Source organism: Pollachius pollachius (genome assembly GCF_949987615.1).
Source record: "Pollachius pollachius genome assembly, chromosome: 3".
In the NCBI taxonomy this organism is placed as follows: Eukaryota; Metazoa; Chordata; class Actinopteri; order Gadiformes; family Gadidae; genus Pollachius; species Pollachius pollachius.
In genome coordinates this window covers 10175901-10194742 of record NC_136936.1, presented here as the reverse complement: position 1 = coordinate 10194742, position 18842 = coordinate 10175901, and the positions used below count along the sequence as shown (strand labels likewise).

The following is an 18842-nucleotide window of genomic DNA, read 5'->3' as shown; positions in this document are numbered from 1 at the left end:
TGGGTGAGTGTTTGGGTCTGTCTGTATGAGTGTATGTCCCTGTGTGTGTTTGTGTTAACATTTGTGTGTTTAAAGGAGTGTTTGTTTGTGTCTGTGTGCATGTGTCTGTGTGTGTGTGTGTGTGTGTGTGTGTATGTCTGTGTGTGCGTGCGTGTCGTGTCTTTGTGTGTGTGCGTGTGCGCGTACATGTGCGTGTGCTTGTGTGAGCGCCGCGTATCCACCCGCTATCATTTATGGCTCTCCAAAGGAAACAATGGTGTGGTGCCAAGACCCCTCTGTGGCCGCGCGGTCGGAACTGCTCCCAGAAAGAGCACATCATCCCTGGGTTGTTTTGTGGTACTCTGGGGGTAAAAGGCAGAGGAAGCTGCCCAGCGGAGTGCACAATGAAGGGCTGGCCAGGGGAGGCAGCGCTGGCCTCCACTGCTGAGAGCAAGTCTGCACGTTGAAGGATGAGCCCTGTTCAAAGCGGACACAACCAAAACAATTATATATAAATAACATGGTTCTAACCTAAAAGGATGGGGCCCTTCACATGTATAATTCAGACCGATGGTGTGTTAATTCCATTTGTATTTTTCTCTTGTAAAAGAGACTCTCAATGAGACCAACCTGATTAATACATATTCATTATGAGGCTTTTGTTACCCTGACAATGAAAGGAGAAAAACACTTAATAATGCAGTATTATTTGCAGGGAGGATAGTGTACTGTCTAGGGGGGTCAACTCCGAGACGATGGGAGTTTATTTGGAGGCATCCTTGAGCAATAAGCCTTTTTCCGGCTTTCCCTTAGTGACCTGCATCTCAATTCACTGTATGACACATTGAATTGAGATGCAGGTCACTGCTTATTACAAAATCGTTTCAATTACACATATATTTTATAAAGGTTAAAAGCACTATTCGAATATTTACAATGTTTTGCACAGTCCTGGTTTTAGCCACTTAACCAAACTGTACGTACATTTAATGAGATCCAAGTCACATACATTATGCCATTAATACTCTACACCCGTTTGACAGACAATATAAAAACCCACAGCCGAGATCTGCCAACCTTCACTCATTCGTCCCGACTTGACAATGAAAGGAAAGCGCGTTATATATTTTTTTGTTGTTTCAGGTGAGCAATAGCTCTCGGCAGCTCTGTGTTTAAGCAGAGCTGTTTCCTGCTCCCTGGCAGCCCAGCTGAGTGTCGTTTGGCTCCACTCCCCCATTAGGGCCCTCGCTGGCATTTGAATGCTAAACAGACCGTTAGATACTGCGGAGAGGGTCTGCCTCGATTGTGATTGATGCCGCTGACATTTCCATTCCTTTCACTAAATTGCTCGGGTTCCTTTCATTGTCCTCAAATTTGTATTTAAAAAAGCTTTGTCAGGTGACACAAGGTGCCAGTGCTACGCCAAGCCCCCTCCCCCGGGGGTCACAGCCATCATTTTGATGTCTTTTACAAATATGTTGTGAGTGCTGCGCCGCCATTGGTCAGATTCAACAGGCTGGCACTCACGATTCTTCCCTCAAGCCCCTTCCCCCCTTTTTATACAGACAAGAGGTTTTATACACACATAATGGTTTTAATTAGTAGTAGTAGCGCCGATACAAGTGCAAACATATCACAGAAAGTGGGCCATAGGTCAAGCTAATTACTGGCGGTCCTGTGCGATCCCACTTTAATTCAATATTTTTTCACATGTAATAATCATTGATTACCATACATCCCAGGATAACCCCTGCTACATCTGGCCCCGGACTTAAAGCTGCTTTAGAATGAGCCTGAAGGGTGTAGCGCTCCACTGTTTACAGTGGTCTCCAGTGCAGACCCTGCTGCCTGTCATTAGTGGAACACCTGTAGCTGTGTTTGTTATGAATCCCCATCAACTGGAGAGGTAATCAAAGCGTGGCCAGGTTCAGGGGCCAGGTCGAGTGTGTGGAGCAGGTCTGAAGAGGGCTTCAAGGGGACACTACACCAAGCTGCTGTTGTTAGCGTCTTGCGGCTGCTTTCTCTGGGAAGCGACGAGCGATTGTGTTTCCACTCGGCTGACCTTCTGACCCTGGGTTCCCAATGCAGAATTTTTTTTTCTAACGAGCTACCCACCAGCCCCAACCATGTGCCTAAATGCCTGCTAGCTTGCTCGACACCAAAGCATAAGCTATCATAGCATGTTCGGATAGAGACAAAATTAGCATACATTTAAATGTGTATGCTTGCATAAGGCCTGTATGTAATCAAGCATACTATTTCTTTAAGGTAAATACAATCTTTGCTTATGTACATGACGAAAATACATTTATTTTTACCATTTTATTATTTATCTTCAGAGCAACCAAGCAGTTCATGCATGGTTGCTCCTTTAGTGCCCTCTTGTGGACCCCCAGTCGGCTCTCAACCCACACTTTGAGAACCACCGTTCCAAGGGACCAGTCCACTGCTTATTCCCTCAAGCCTGCAGCCCAAAGTTTGTTACCAACAAGTCGGCCCCCTGCTATGCTACCTGTATGCTTCTAACATAGCATGACGTCCTCCGTCCTCCTTTCCCCTCCACAGATGTGAACAGCTGGCTGGTGACCTTTGGCTTCCAGCTGTACAACGTGATCCCGGGCTACCAGAAGCCCAACACGGACACCATGGAGCCCTCCTACGAGCTTCGCAGCACCCAACTGAAGATGCAGGAGTGGGACAGCACCAAGGTGAGCCAGACCGCCACGCACCTGTTCTCCACACCTCAGACCTCGCCAAAGATAGTTCACACCAGTCCGCCAGATTGCCTTCTGCCTTCTAAAAAAATCGTTAGCTCACAGACACGTTCTCTGGGAGTCGGGTTCTCAGTGTACACACTGAGGGGAGTGGGGTGGGGTAGTGATCAGGGCCAAACCGCGGCCCAGTGATCCGGGTCTTTGCACTCTGTCCTCCTCTTTGGGGAAAGGGGGTCAGGCTAAACAGCTCTTGTAATTGTTCTGCCATTAGGGAAATTCACTCTCCATTCCCCCCACCACTTGCCATCGATTTCAGCTCACAGCTACACCCTCAGACATGCTCTGGTTCCCGCCTTTATCAGCCCTTTTTAGTCGCCTCCCAACTCACCTGAATTATTGAACAGGCAGCCGCCGCCGCGGCCCCGGGTCGGATGACGGCTTCTTCTGAACGGCAGCCATCGGCCGGGCCAAGTGACAGGCTGAACGGGTGAACATCACCCTGGTCCCTCGCCTCAACATGATAGGCTTTTCATGGGCAGTAAGAGCAGGACTCGTCCCCCTTTTGGAAGCCCTAAAAGCTTTCGAAAGTAATGAGTGAAACCACTCTCAGTGGAAGGCTAGATTCCTGAACCCAAACGCCTGAACGGAGAGGCAGATAAAGATGCAGAAAAGGAAACGATAGAGAGTGAAAACTGAGTGTCACTTTCTATTCGACGGAGAAAGCCATAAAAGATGGATTGTATTTGATTCAAGGTATTAATATTCCACACAAGGAGGAGTTATGTAACGTGTGTATTAAAAACCTTCCCAAATTAGGACCTAGGTGGTATGAGTCAACCCCACACATCCCCCCCTGCGGTTGTTTTTCAAGGAATAACAATGTGTCATTATTGTCGCTGACAAACAATATAGGAATCAACATTTGAAATGGCACAGAAAACCTTGACAGGCGTGTAAGTGTTCACTGCTTAACACCAAAGACTCAAAGAGGCAAGTTTAACCAGATGGATCCTGGAGGTGGACTATGGCAGTCTGCCACAGTCCGTTATACAGGTGGATGAACCTTAATGCACCCCCAGTGCCATGACAGGTCAGCAAAGGGGGTACCGTACACAGAGCAGGGTACAGTGCATCTGGGATCCAGCAGTGCTACTATCTAACAGCAGATCTCCTTGGGGGGAAGACGGCACACAACCTGGCCCAAAAAACAGAAAAATGGCATGGGGCCGAGGTATAGCTCCTTGTTTGCTGTTCCTTTTATTAGGGAGATATTCTAGTGAAGAGAAATGTGTTTGCACAAATGGATTAAACTTTCAGAAGGGGATTTTAATACCTGTATTTCTACAGTGGCTGCCTGGATGATGAAAACACTGTACAGACACTGTCTTACAGTTTACAAGTGCCGAATTTGTGTTAGCTGTCAAATAGCCAATTGCGCGCTTACAGATCCCATCTCTACCAACATGATTGGTCGACTCGAAACTAATATGTAGTGAGGAAAGTGAAACACACAGTTTTGATCTGGTCTGGAGTTTGAGCTTGTGAGACTAGGATACAGTAGGTGTTGGTATGGAGCCCACTCTGGTTCTCCACTTCCTCCTCCATCTCCCAGAGATGGTGTCTGCTCCCCGGAGGGTTGTTTGATATCCGTCGCGAGAGACCAACCCGTACAGTCGCAAAGCCCTGCCCTCCCCACCCTCCTCCCTCTGTGGGACGCCTCTGAACGTGGCATGTGTTAGCACTATAAAGACCCCGTACAGTGCCAGATTATGTTATTCTATTCATAGATATTCTGTTTCAAACGTGGGAGCACGTGGATGCGATGGAATACGGGAGTGGAGAAAACGCTCTCTTGAGAAGTCAGGAGCCGGCGGGTGCATCCCAATTCTGAATCAACATAGTTTTTCTCTTTAATGGTTTTCAAAGATCGGCTTTTAATGCACCTGGCCACAACCCCGCAGTTTACAAAGTCTACCACCCCCATAGAGAGTCAAAGCCAGTAGTTATCCGTGGCCTTGGAAAAAACGGCATTAGAAAATAAGTCATCTTTCACTCCGTGGTTCTCTGGCTCCGCCGCCGCTGCCTAGGAGCCCGGCTGACTCATGGGCTGTGTCTCCGGGTGGGTTTGCTCATTAGTAAATCAAGACACTGTGCTCTGGGGGGAAGGACGTTTTCTTTGTGAACCCTGGACTCTCCGTCTTCCTGTTGTTCTTCTTCTTCTCAATCTTTTTTTCGGTGGAGGGTTTTTGAAAGAAGAACCGAAACGAAGAGTCCATTCGGATGCTATTCTGAGCTTCCATTAGCCGGTTTTATGTTCTTCCCCGAGAAGAGGTAGGAAGTGGGGCCTGGCTGAGTAATGAGACTGGAACAACGCAAACGTGTCTTTCTATTTACGCCCACAAAGCCCTTCAAGTAAACACTCAAGCATAGTGTTTATGAAGGGACATAACTAACGTAACATTATTTAAAAAGAAAGTGACTTTAAATAGCATTACTAGCCTAGATTTAGAGTCTGGTGATGCTTTGTTAAGTGTATTCTTACAAAGCTTTACTTGGTTTGACCTCCGGAGACTACACAGCAGGGAAAGGGAGGAAAGAATGAGTTGGTTTTGCACACACTGCGCAATGATAATCATAGGAAGTGAGATAAGGCCAACACGTGAATACCATGCCGGGGTATTCTGTCGATGGCAGTGCTCCCTGGCTGCAAACAACCCAATTAAATGCAGCGCCCTTTGAAGCATAAATATAGACAGCCAGGCTGCATCTTCCACTTCCACAGTACTCGTTCTCCTCCGTGACTGCTTTCATCCAGAGCCTGGTTCCCGGGGAGCAGTGTGGTGCTGTGTCAGCCCATGGATAGGGCACTGCTGTCAGGGTCCAGGGGGAGGAAATCGCTCCCTGTGGGTATGGCTCCACCAACCCCCTGGTTGGTTCTGATGTTGTGGACGGATCACAGCCCGCAGTGCTCCAATGTGGTGGGGGTAAGGGTAAGGGGGGGCGGTTGTGAGGGTGATGGTGGTGGTGGTGGTGGTGGTGGGGTGAGGGTGCGGTCTTTGGCAGCATCCCAGGATGAGGGCACCTCAACTAGAAAGCTAAGGTCACTGCTGCAACCACCGCCCCCAACCCCTCCGCCCCATTTACACCAGCCTGGGGCCCAGATGACTGGGTCATTGTCCAGGCGTGGTAAACAAACACAGCCTGACATGGTGCAAAGTTACCCCCAGGGTAGGCAACCCCCTGCCTGGATCGGACACACATCTGACACCCCTGCCTGCCTCCCCTCCTCAGCTTACGCGCACAAGCACTCACACATTACACACACATTTTCTCACACACACACAAACAGGAACACACACACACACACAGCGTCTTTGGGGGGGTGGATGAGTAGTTCAGCAGTTATACGACCCACTCCGCCCACACCCACCACGAAGGTATTGTGGGGGGTAGTGATGGTGGTAGTGGTGGTGATGGAGGTGGTATTGGTGGTGATGTGGGTAGTGGAGGTGGTGGATGTGTGATGGTGTACACAGTGGTGGTGGGCATGTTGGTGTGGTAGTGGTAGAGGTGAGGGGGGGATTAGATCGGCTCCGTCCTCTCCTCCTCCACCCCCTCCTCTCTCACTCCCCTCCTCCCCTCCTCTGGAGGAGTGTCTGTCAGTAGATATTAGGAGACAGGGCTAGCGTGTCTCTAGGGAGGAGGTGGGGGTGTATGTTGATCTACTGGCATTGGGGGGGATGGTGGTGGTCATCAGGGGGGGTTGACAGTATTGGTAGTGGTGGTGGATGTGATGATGGTTGATGGGGTGGTGTTGATGGTGGTGGAGGTGGTGTAGTGATTGTGGTGGTGGTCGAGGTGGTGGGCTAGCTGGGGGTAGTTGGGCTGTGTAGTTATGTTGGTGGTAGGGGGTGGTTGTTGAGGTACTGGTGGTGGTGGAGGAGCTGGTGTGGTGGTACTGGTGCTGATATTAGTAGTGGTTATGGGGTTGGTTGTAGAGGTACTGGTTGTAGTTGTGGTGCTAGTGGTGGTAGTAGTGTCGGTGTGGGTGCTGGTCATGGTTAAGGAGTTACTGGTTGTAGTTGTGCTACTGATGGTGGTGGTAGGGCTGGTGAGGGGGTGGTGTTGTGGGTGGTGTGTGGTGTCCCCTCCCACTGACTCCAGGTTGCATGTTTGCTGCAGTGCGGGCTGTCAGGAGAGTGGCATGTCACCCTGTTTTTAAAATACCACGCATGTCACCACTGATCAGAGAGACGAACACGCGTTGACGCACACCCCAAACCACCCACCCCCCGCTGGGGCGATGCGTGGTGTGTTCACAACTTCAAAGATGCCAGGCTTGGCTGCCAACCAACCGTTGTGTAACCAGGGTCCACCATTTTGGACGGCCTGTCAGAGCGGCACCTAAATTCGATTTAATTTGACCTGATGAACAAGGCTCAGGCTGTTCTCCCTGTTCCCTCACTGTAGGTTAAACGTTTTTTTTATATTGGATTATTTCAAGACTGATAAAAAATGAACAAACAGGGACGTAAAGAATGTCCTCTAGAAATTCGTGTCACAATATTTCCTCAGAATTAGATTTTAATTATGTTTGTCCCCCCCCCCCACTGCGTTCAAGGCTTGCGGGTTTCTCTGTTGTTTGTTAGCAAACTTTTAGCATCATGGTGTCGTGAAGGGAAAGGGGAGGCGGGGGGAGGGGAAACAATGGCTAGATCTAACATTAGTATTCGCAGAGAAAGCAGCCCATAAAACCAACACTATTAATCATGGCGTTTCAGCGGAACACAGCGGCACGAAGAGCCGTCTCATCCTCTGCCGTCAGCAGAGTGGTGGAGATGTTTGATGTGCTAATGAAGGAGCAAGAGTCTCCAGCTACACTTGTTGTGTTTCTTTTAGTTTCGGAGCCATGGTTGCCCTTGGGGGGGGGGGTCCCTCTGGCTGCTGGAGGGACTGTAGAGCTAGGGTGTTGTTATTGACATAAAATATCAATACCGTTTTTATTTTGACCAAGATTCGATTTTGTTGTTGTTGCATTGTCTTGTCTTTTAAAGGCTGAACAATGAGATTTCAAGTGATTCTACCTGCTTGGTAATAATGTCAACATGAAATAGACATTTCCTGTCATATTTATTTTCCCTGTTTCATTTGTATAATGAATATCAGTATATGCTAACTGAAGCTGTACTCTCTTAAGCCTTGTTTCATTGCGCCCGGGGACTGACGCTGTTCTTATGTTCTGCTGTGTGGCCCAGTCCTTCCTCGGGGTGCAGTGTGAGGTCCAAAGGCAGCTCAAGTCCTTCGTCAAGCTGGAGCGCTTCGGGCAGATCTACCGGGCCAAGGGCGCCGGCTGCCCGCAGGCCGAGACCCGGAAGCAGTTCGCGTCCTCCGGCTCCATCTTCGGCAAGGGGGTGAAGTTTGCCATCCGCGACGGCCGCATGAGCACCGACATCATCAGCCTGGCCAACGAGGACGGGCGGCGCATGGCGGCCATCCTCAACGACGCCGCGTACCTGGAGGACCTGCACTTCACCGTGGGCGGCATGGACACGCACTACTTCGTCAAGATGGGCTCGGTGGAGGCCGACCTGGCCCTGCTGGGCATGACGGTGGGCCGGCGCACGCTGGAGACGGGCGTGAACCTCACGGTGTCCCAGGTCAACGCGGTGGTGGGCGGGCGCACCCGCCGCATCACCGACATCCAGCTGCAGTACGGCGCGCTCAGCCTCAACACGCGCTACGGCAGCAGCGTGGACGAGGAGAAGGCGCGCGTGCTGGAGGCGGCGCGGGAGCGGGCGGTGGCGCGCGCCTGGGCCCGCGAGCGCCAGAGACTGCGGGACGGTGAGGAGTGCTCGCGGAGCTGGACGGAGGGCGAGAAGCAGCAGCTGCTAGGCTCGGGCCGCGTGCTGGGCTACGACGGCTTCTACGTGGTGTCGGTGGACCAGTACCCCGAGCTGGCCGACAGCGTCAACAACGTCCACTTCATGAGACAGAGCGAGGTGGGCCGCAGGTGACATGAACACAGGGCTCCGCTGGCGAGGGACTAGCGCACACACGCTCGCGCACACTTACACAAACACACACACACACGCGTGAAAACACACACATGTACACGCATCCCCTCACACACACACACACACACACACACACACACACACACACCAGACTTGTTGCCAAAGACAGCTGCCTACTCCACCACCACTTGGTTTCCTTGGACGGTTGTGTCCCATTTGTGGTTTTAAAACGCTGGGCAGGGGGGTTGAGGGGTGAGGAGTCCTTGTTACAGCCAGAGATAACCCTTCCTCCCCCCCACTGGGAGACGCCCCAGTGGCTCTGGGCCTCTGGGCCAGAGGAGGAACACGGTGTTAGTTTGTGGCTTAATTTCCTGACTTTACTGCAGAGTCTCTTAAACTATGGGTCGGGACCTAAAGTGGTTCGCGGTCCACTTGGAGGTGGCTCACGGCCTGACAATGCACAGAAACCCCCTGTTCCGAAAGGATCGGCAATTCCAAGTGTGCTCAAGAATTTTCTGAGTATGTGCTTGGGCCCCAGCGGACACACTGAAATTGTCTTTTGGGTCCCGTGGTGAAAAAGTCGAAGTACCCCATGTCCACCCCATCAAGCCCGCCGGTGGTTCGGTGTGGGAACCCCCAGGTGGATTGTGGATAATCCATCGTGTTGTTGTGCGATTCTGGCTCCATTCGGCCCCAGAGTTGCAGATTGCCCCCACCCTCCCAGCTTGCTCTGTTCTGCCTTCTCAACCACGCCAAGGAGATCCCCTCCCGCTTTCTTTGTTTTATACTTGAAAACCTGGTAGCCCCCGGTGGCGCAAACGCGATGGAAGAAACGTGTGTGTGTGTATCGGCGTCGTCGCTGGTGAGCCCTTGATTAAAAAATGAAAAACCCCCTAGCAAATGTTTCAAAGCACCTTCATTTGCGTGATGTCCTGTAGTTTGTTTCATTGAATTTTGTTTTATTTCATTTTCTATTTTTCTTATTAGGAAAGGCTTTGCTACTTGCCCGAGCCTTGAAGGCCCGTCGGGCACACTGTGCATGTGAAAGCCTTCTTTAAAATTTGGGAAATGTCTCAAAAGGCTTTATGAAGCTGGCATTGTGCACCGAGGCCAACAAAGGAATAGGTCATGTTTTTCTGTTCAGGCTTTTAGTTATTTTGGAATTTGCTTCAGAGAAGAAAAAAAAAAAAGAATGTTTTCTTGGTTGATCCTTGTTTGACAGCGGTCCAAAAAACTCCTCACTAAGCGTATAGTTCAGAGCCAGCACTGTCAGAGCAAAACTGTGGAATCAATGTCCGTATTAAACGAGCGATATTTTACGGGAATGGTTTTGAAATTACTTTGAATTGTGTTTCATAACATGACTATATGAAATAACAGTATAAACAAATGTGAATTTAAACAACAAAAAAAAAACAAGTGAACTGTCGTCCCATTTATTGTTGAATGTTGTACTCGAGGGTGATTCCATATACGGAATAAATTATACCAGATGGTTTTAAGTTTGGTCAGATTATTCCTTAGGTTCCACTCAGCCACTGACTCCACCCAACAGCGGACCTCCATGACATCTACAGTCGCAGTGTTTCCTTCTGTTTTGCAATGTACTTTTTCTCAGTATTCCTCATAAATATCTCAAACCTTATAAAGCCTGTGATTGAAGAGTTTGTGAATGTCGGCTTACTTATAAAAAAAAAGACAAAGAGGAATGAAGACGCTGCTCCTGACGCGGCGCTGCTGATAGGTCGGCTCGCCGCCCGGTTGCAAAGCAGGGGGTGGGGGAGTGCGTTTGGCCTTTCGGGGGGCGACCCGCCTGGCGCTGTGCATGCGTCTGAGGAGCTCTACGTCCGCAGGTTAGCGTATCTCAACATGCCTCCGGGTTCCAGCGCATTTAAACCTGCAGGTGAGGCGCAGTGAAAAGGTCAGCGATGCACGCCTGCAAACGCGATGTAATCTGCCAGGACGTAATTACCGCTGGTCCACGTTCCCCTGCTCTCCCATATGTCCTCATCCCCCCCTTCCCCGGGCGGTGGGAGGGATGGGGGTTGACGAGTTATGGCGGTGAAAATGTCACTCACCTGAAGGATATGAAACCCCTCGATGACGAGACCCAGCTGGTCGGGTTTTTTTTTTGCCGACCTTGCGTTGCTTTCTGGTGTGGAGGATGTGAATGTGTTAGGGGGAGGGGGATGGGTATGGGGGGGGGGGGTCAGTGAGAGTCTCTAGCTGTACAAACGTGAAGATGTTTTCTTATTTCTGCTGTTGGATCATTGCGGTGACATGGTTTTTTTTTAACTTAAAAAAATTAACACAAAAAAAATGTGTATGTATGTTCAACATACTCTGAATGAAGGATATTTGCATTGTGGACTGTTGCACTGAGAAATGTTGCGTCATAAAGACTATTTTTTTTCATTTTCGTTTTCGTTTTTTAAGTCGACTGCCCCGAGGTTTGGGATTGTTCTCAACACTGTGTTTCCAACGCTTCTCTGTAAACTTGTATATAGGAAGATGTGGAGCTGTAAAATACTGCAGATGTAGAGGCCTCTTTAGAACTACATCAGTGATTCTGTGTAGTCTTTAGGTAGGGAAAAAAATAAATAAAGGAAATATTTTGTGTTTACATTTCATGTGAGTTTTTTGTCAAGCTTCGAAGCACTCCTGCCTCCGCAACACTTTCACAACCCACATGTTAAGTAGTTTCCTTCCAACGAAAAACGTTTAAGCCTAGTCTCTTCACAACAAATACATATGCTCCGACAATATGTTCCATCGCAGAGGTGTGTGTCGCTGTCAACGAGGCAAAACCTTAATTTTCACCCTGCAGTACATTCCCGCTGACAGATACGAGGGTAATCGGAGATGAAATATGTCTGTGTAATAACCTAGCAGGGGGGCTGTTATTTAATATTCAGTCGCGTTGCCACACGTCTTTGTCGCCCACCTGTCCTCCAACTCACCGTGGTGGTCCCATATCGGCCAGACATCTGCCGTGTTACACTTACGCTACAGTCTAATCCAACAATAAATATGTTGAACTGTCAGGAATACAAACAGGCCTCCAAGTCTGCGACTGCGCTGGCCCGAAAACCGCTAATGGAACTGTCAAGAGGTGCGAGCACCGTACTGGGCTGTGAGGCGGTGTTTCCTAAAACTGATAACTTTGTTATGCGGGCGCCGCTGGGGCTAAAAGCGTGTCTGGGGACCCGGGTGGCAGGGGGGTGAAGACGGAACATTTACACTCTCCGCAGGCGCAGTGGTGCAAGTCACCTGGGAGCAGCACGCATGCACAGCACCCAGGAGCACGCACGCCAGCCTGTTTAACCTCAGCAGACGGCCGCAGAGCGGTGTGTTTTTCCACACAGCATTAATTTGCACCGGAGGAAATGAACCCTTCCCTTTATTCATTCGCTCTCTGTTCGACGTCGGTGCAATTTGAATCGCTGTCACGACCCACTACAGCTCTAGGTGATGTTAGACTAACGTTTTATTTCTTTCACTGCGTTTAACCGCCGGATTTGAAATCTTGTGGCGGATGTCTTCTAGCGGGTTTCAATGCGGGTCAAAACGTTCTGTTCTTCTGGAGTTATGTCGGAGGACTCGTGACAGTTGAGCTGCGGTTGGCTGCTAGAATTATAAAAGCTGGTGTCTTAATAAGTCTCAAACTATATTTTGATTCCTTTGTATAGAGAATAGAGTCATATAGGAGGACATAGTGATCTACTGACTTTAACCAACGAAGACCAAGCTCTAACTACACTGGGGCAGCAGATCATTTCAAGCAAATGGAAGGACTTAAGAGACAAATACTCTCAATAATCTCATCACAACTTCTCCAAACCACAGAATTATGTGTGTTTGGCAGGAAGGCACATCTAAGCGATCAGGATCACTTAACGTCCATCAGACATGCCTCATTTTTTAAGGCTCCTCCCTCTTCTCCACACTAGAGTTGTGTCTTCTGTAAGTATGTATTTGTCCACATGGTTATAGTACCTACTATATTAGTTATAGTACTTACTGGGATTTTTCTCTCAGATTGCCATGTGTTGAAATCCCTTCTGATTTTGAATACACCTGGGTTTGTTCTCCAGTAAAAAATGGGCCGATACAGTACATAAAAACTGCTCTACATTAGGTTAAAAAATGTATACATTTGTGACATGTACGCAAACTGTACTCAAATTCCCAGCTTTCAAAATTCAAAAAGCAAATCAGACGGGATTCCGGGCGATGCCATCCAACCATGAAATGTTATTGTGATCGCGGAACAAATTTCTGACGGACGCAGTCCCAAAATAACCACGAGAAACATCAAAAACATTGTCTAACAGACGCTACCTGTCAATCACTCTGCATCAGCTGCTGTCACGGGAACCGTTAGGGGAACGTCAAGTACAATAATCTCTGTGGATGTCATGGAGGACGACACTAGGAGAAAGAATAAATAAAGCCTGTCTTGTTTCCACTCGCTCTGCTGTCCCAGGAGTCGCTCCGACCATATCCACACCACTCCTGCTAAATGTTAGAATGCTGAATTTGTGGCAAAAAGTTAGCGGCCCAGACTTGCCCTGTCTCATGCATAAGTCCGGACAACTTTAGCCAGACGCAGATGCCGGGAACACGTCACAATTATCACACTTTTGTCTTTTCGAAATCCTCTGCTTTCATATGCTTTCTCTAGCGCTGCTGCAACAGACCATTTTTAGTGTCTTCAAAAATGACGTCTCGGTGGGACTCTGAATGTCTTCAACGCATTTGGGGGACAAAACCACAGTTTGAACAGAAGGCCAAAACAGGGAAAACATGTGTAACCGCATGAGTGGGGACATGGCCTAAACAGGGCCTAAACTAGGGTGTCAGATTTCCCAGAAGGGGATAAAATAGTGTGTTACCTTGGGGGTTTCCATTAGTCCCAGAGCTAGCAAACATGCAGGCTAGCAAATTAGCTAACTAGCTCCACAGGGCAGGCTAAAAGAAGAGCTTAGTCTGTGTGTGGAACCATTTGCGTACCCTGTCCCCTGTCTACCAGTTATGCTAATGACATATAAGGCATAAAAGCTAATGGGGCAAGGACCTAGCAAGCCAACCAGCCAGAGAGCGAGAGTGAGAGAGAAAGAGAGAGAGAGGGAGGGGGGGGGGGGGGGAGAGAGAATTCCTTCAGGTGTGTCTCAAAGTCGATAAACCGAACAGCAACCAAGGGCATAACTTCACTCTGAATATTGGGCAATATTTTGTGTGTGTATGTAGGGGAGAGCCGGGTCGATTGAAACACTTTTCAGTTTAACGTCTTTTTCAAAGATGATGTTATTAATACAAATAATTTCATCATATGATCAACAACTCACATGTGTATTCTCTTAGTTACAAGTGTTATTTAATACATATGTTGGATGATCGCGCTGTTTTTTAATTTTGAATGTAAATTCACATTTGTTTGAAACGCCTCGCCTAGTCGGAACGTTTGAAACACATATGCGGGACGAATGAAACAGCATATTTTAAACAGTAACTATTGACCTTACTCTTGTTTTTATGCAACATACCGGACAACATACTGTGGCGACCACGGGTGTGGGCGCCATGTTCCGGAGCCGCGGGGGATTCTGGGAGTTGGGGTTGGGGTTGTCAGTTGACAAAAGGGGTTTTGTTGATTTGTTCTGTTGTTGGGGTTAAGTGGGGTTAACGGGTTTGGGGTCTTTATTAATTGTGTGTTGTTCCATCGTTGTGTGATCGGGACCATTAGTGAGAGTGTTGTGTGTGTTGGTCAGGTGTCCCGTGTTTCTGTTATGTTCGCTGTTAAAATTAAAGAACCAACTGTCGCAGTCGTGCGGTGTAAGGGGCGCGAGAGTGGTACTAGCGGTTGAAACCTGTCTCCCGTCTCATTCTTCCGTCTCTCCCTGACCGGCGCTACAATACTGTACTCGACATTGCTAAAATTTCACATAGTTTCTCATAATATAAATAGGCCAAAAAATATTTTTGTCCTTTGCGTAATTGTCAAGATGCACATTTCGATTGGACGACTACATTTTCATTTAATTTACTTATTTCCCTGTCCTAAGTCATGTTTAGGGATACGCAGTTGAACATCCTGTTATTTATTTTAAGCAAACTGTTGACGTGCGGGACGTTTGAAACAAGTGTTTCAATCGTCCCAACAGCAACTACTGGCACTTTGGTGAGAGGCAAACCATTAAGAGGCAAACCATTTTTGCCTCTTAACTTCAAAACTCTGACATTACACACTTAGGACAGGTGTAAGTACTAATTCATTGTATTGTCATATTATTATGCCATGAAACAAAAAACACAACTGTTTATTACAAAAAAAACTACCGCACAGAAGATTTTACTTGCCGCACTCAAAAACAGGTTCACGGGGATAACATTTGAACGGTATGACTTCATTACACAAAATTTCCCGGGGTTGGTCAGTCTTGCGCGCTGAATGTAGTTACGAAATTTGCCGTTAAATACTTGCGTGGTTTTCGAGGAAATCGCTGTGTTTCAATCGTCCCGTGTTTCAATCGACCCGGCTCTCCTCTACCTCTATTTTCCAAATAAAATGATAGTGCACAAATGAAATGACTTGGCCTATAAATCAAACAAGTATACATTGAATAGGTGTGTAGGCTATATATGAGTATTTTAGCAGGTACATATCTTCCTGAAGACCAAGACGAGTGTGTGATTTGGGTCAGAGGGCGGTACGTTGTACCTCTCGGTAGGTACGGAGACCATAGCCCACACAAGGAGGAGAGCGAAGACCGCGTAACCTACTAAAGGTTAGTGTGACCTTTACATAAAGGTTGTAGCGAAAACCTCACTATTCATGACATGTGTATGTGTGTGTACTCAAGAGAGAATGTGTGTGTGTGTGTGTGTGTGTGAGAAAGGGAGAATGTGTCTTTATGTGACAGAGAAAGTGTGTGTGTGTGTGTGTGTGTGTGTGTGAGAGAGAGAAAAAATAACGTGGGTGTGTGTGTGTGTGTGTGAGAGAGAAATAATGTGTAATGTGTGTGTGACTCAGGAGCTAAAGCAGGTAGTCACAGGTCCCCGCGAGCCCTGGTGGTGAGTAGCGCATGCGCTTCTCCAGGAACTTCCATGACAATATTCGACCAGTTTATAAAATGCTGTACATGTCATCTTTTTGGAGAATAGGCAGGGTTGTTTTCCTTCTTTCATTTCTCTGTGTGAATTGACTGCTTGTTTGTCTCTATAATGGTAGCAACACAGAGCAGGCTAGAGATTGTCTTATTGTTTTAAGTGTTTGTTTCTTGTGTTATTTTCAACGATGGTTCTAAATTAGAGGCTCATTAAAGGTGCAGCAGTGTAGATTATGAACACTGTCCTCCACATCATGGGGAGACCAGACCTGGGTCATGTTAAACAAACACTCCTGGCTCAAGCATCACGTGAACCGCAAACTTTTCAGTGTTGGAACAAGAAACGACCATGTTGGAAAAATATACTTTCTAATTCCACGATCCAAATTCCCAGTATCGGAGACTATCCGCCTTCCCCTCCTCCCTAGACCAAACACTAACGCGGGTTGCCAGGTTAAGGACACTGAACAAACACGGTCGCAAGACGCAACATAGGCTAATATTTTGAGACATTGATCAGCTAGTAGTGCATACATTTACAAGTTATGTTATGTTAACAGATGATAAACACAGCTCATGTGGTATATTAATCTTGAAATCCTTCTGGGCTCTAAGCTGTCTAAATCTTTCAAATGCACCCCTCAAGATCACCCGTGTTTTAGCCCGGCTCTGTTCGTGAAGCTTTTTCGTAGGACGACAGTGCTTTCTAGGTCTGGTCGAATCCTGTGTAATCTCACTTGATCCAGTTCCTTTGCTGTCTTAAAGGGCACAGCACGCTGTGTTTCTGTGACAATTTCTTCCATATCTGCCAACTCGGTTTACTCTGAGAATAGTGAAAGACATACAGGCCAAGACAATTACTGAAGTTCTGACCCGGAACCGTGATTTCAAAGGAGAACATACACTGGCTGTTGCTTCAGAGAAGCCGGCAGTGACGTGCAGTCAGGGGAGGCAGGTGAGGCAGAGCCCCACCTGTCATCATGAAAAGAAAAAACTAATTATGATAAAATTAAAAAAATATTATATATTGGTATTTGTCTACTGATCTGTGGTCTAAATGTAATTAATGTACGATTCCAATTATTTAAATAATTTTTATTATCAAAATCGCTGAACTTGCCTTTTTCCTGAGGGGAAATACGCAAGCTGAGGCCGGCTGAGGCAGCGAGCATTGCTGCCTCACCGAGAATTGCGCCATCCCTCAAACTGGGTAGAGCGCATGCGCTCAACCCAGTTTGCTTTTTCACCGTTGTTACCAATGTAATGTTTGTAGACACTTTTATTGTATGATCGTACTTTACTTAAACTAGTTAATGTATTTGATGTATGTCTATAACACTGTATGTCTATAACACACATTAGTCTTGCTGCAAGACTAAATATGCTGATCTGACGCGCTGAAAAAGCATGAAATGAGGCAGCCAGTACCTCTGCCTTACTGAAGGGGGCGTATGCGTGAGCCCACAGTGTTTACAGGATGCTTCCGTTAACTTATTTTAAGTAGTCAAGTGCACTACATCAGTTTGTTTTTAAAAAAAACATTTCTGACTGCAAACATAGAAGATAATGATTCAAGGCCGGTACTATATAACAATTGGGTTCATATATTTGTAAATGTGACTGAAAAAGTCAGTGCCTCACCAGCTACGGACCTTACCGCACGTCTCTGGAAGCCGGTATTTCCATTTAGCAAGTTCACTTAATCTCTGATGATGTATCACTGTTTTATGATTAAGTACAGTACTTAATTTCATACAGCTCCTTTATCTAGGGATTAATATTGGTCTGTGAGGACAACTGCTGGCTGTGCATCGCTGCACCTGTACTTCACACAGCCCGACCCAGTGCTACATTTTCTCACTGAGTCATTTAGTCACTGTGGTGAAAGGAGGAATACGGTTTAACAACCCTACCTTCTTGAATTAACTTTTCATTATGTCTATGCCGTGTTGATTTAGTGTGGTTGGATTTTGCACGCGCACTTGTGTGTGACCAAAGGATTTGCAACCATTCCAAACACACACACACGCACACGCACACACACACACCTGTCCCCTTCAACCTTCTCAAGTTGACCAGAGGGTGAACCGCACCATGATGGATTCACTGCTCAAATGCAAAAGATTGCTAAAACATGGCTTGATTAAGAAGCCTACATTTTTTGTATTTAATAAGTTGCATTCATCCAAAGCTAATTATTGTGAATACAGATACATGGGATGAAGGAGCAGGTAGGGGTTAGGAGGCATCTTGCTTTATAGGATACCTACTGGTTAGGCTGGGGACATTGGGAATCGAGGCCAGTACATTTAAGATGGAGTTTAACTCTTGCCACTTCACTAAGCTACTGTCACCAAATGCTAGAGATTTTACATAAGTGCTTGCATACTGTAAGCACAATGACCATTAGATTACACAGTACTTTAATAATCACAATTAAACAAATTCCATTGTTCACTATTATTGTACTATCATGGTAAAACATGAAGTGCATAGCAATATCCTCGCTTCACACGCTGATGATGGATACTCCGTTGTATGTGTTAGTGGTGGAGGAAATTGGGGGGGGGGGGGCTGAAAACAGGGCCAACGTCAGGTGCAGGATACCTGAGATCTGCTGGGATTCAAAAGCTGGAAAGACATTCCAGGTGTGCAGCTAGGATAACCAACCGAGTGCTGTGTGTAGAGCAACATCTGCTAAGCCTTCAACTGAAGAAACGGGAAGAATCATCGGCTGAACACACAAAATCCAGTTGGATCCACTGAGTTGTTTAATACCGTTATGCTTTATTAAAAAACAGACCAGAATAAATTGTCCCTTACATGAAAAATCATAAACAGGTGTGCACATATCTTTAATTACTGAACATGTTCTGCTTTTGTAGTGTTCACAACTGAACACAGGGAATCAATATTCAGTTTGTCATTCACAAAATGAACATCATTCGCTTTCCCCATCGACCACTCCTATTAAGAATACAATATTCAATCTCTTTTAAATCAGGTTCCGTGTCAGGCTTATCAAA

General features: G+C 47.1%; 1 protein-coding gene across 1 annotated transcript in view; it reads left to right on the top strand.

Annotated features, from left to right (window-relative positions):
* The window catches only part of tenm4 (teneurin transmembrane protein 4), a gene marked incomplete at both ends in the record, with an annotated part of 154725 nt that extends 146018 nt beyond the window's left edge, over positions 1-8707 (top strand). Inside the window, 2 exon segments of the mRNA XM_079732971.1 lie at positions 2545-2687; positions 7949-8707. Coding sequence (XP_079589097.1) covers positions 2545-2687; positions 7949-8707 — 902 coding nt within the window.
* Positions 8708-18842: the final 10135 nt, after the last annotated feature.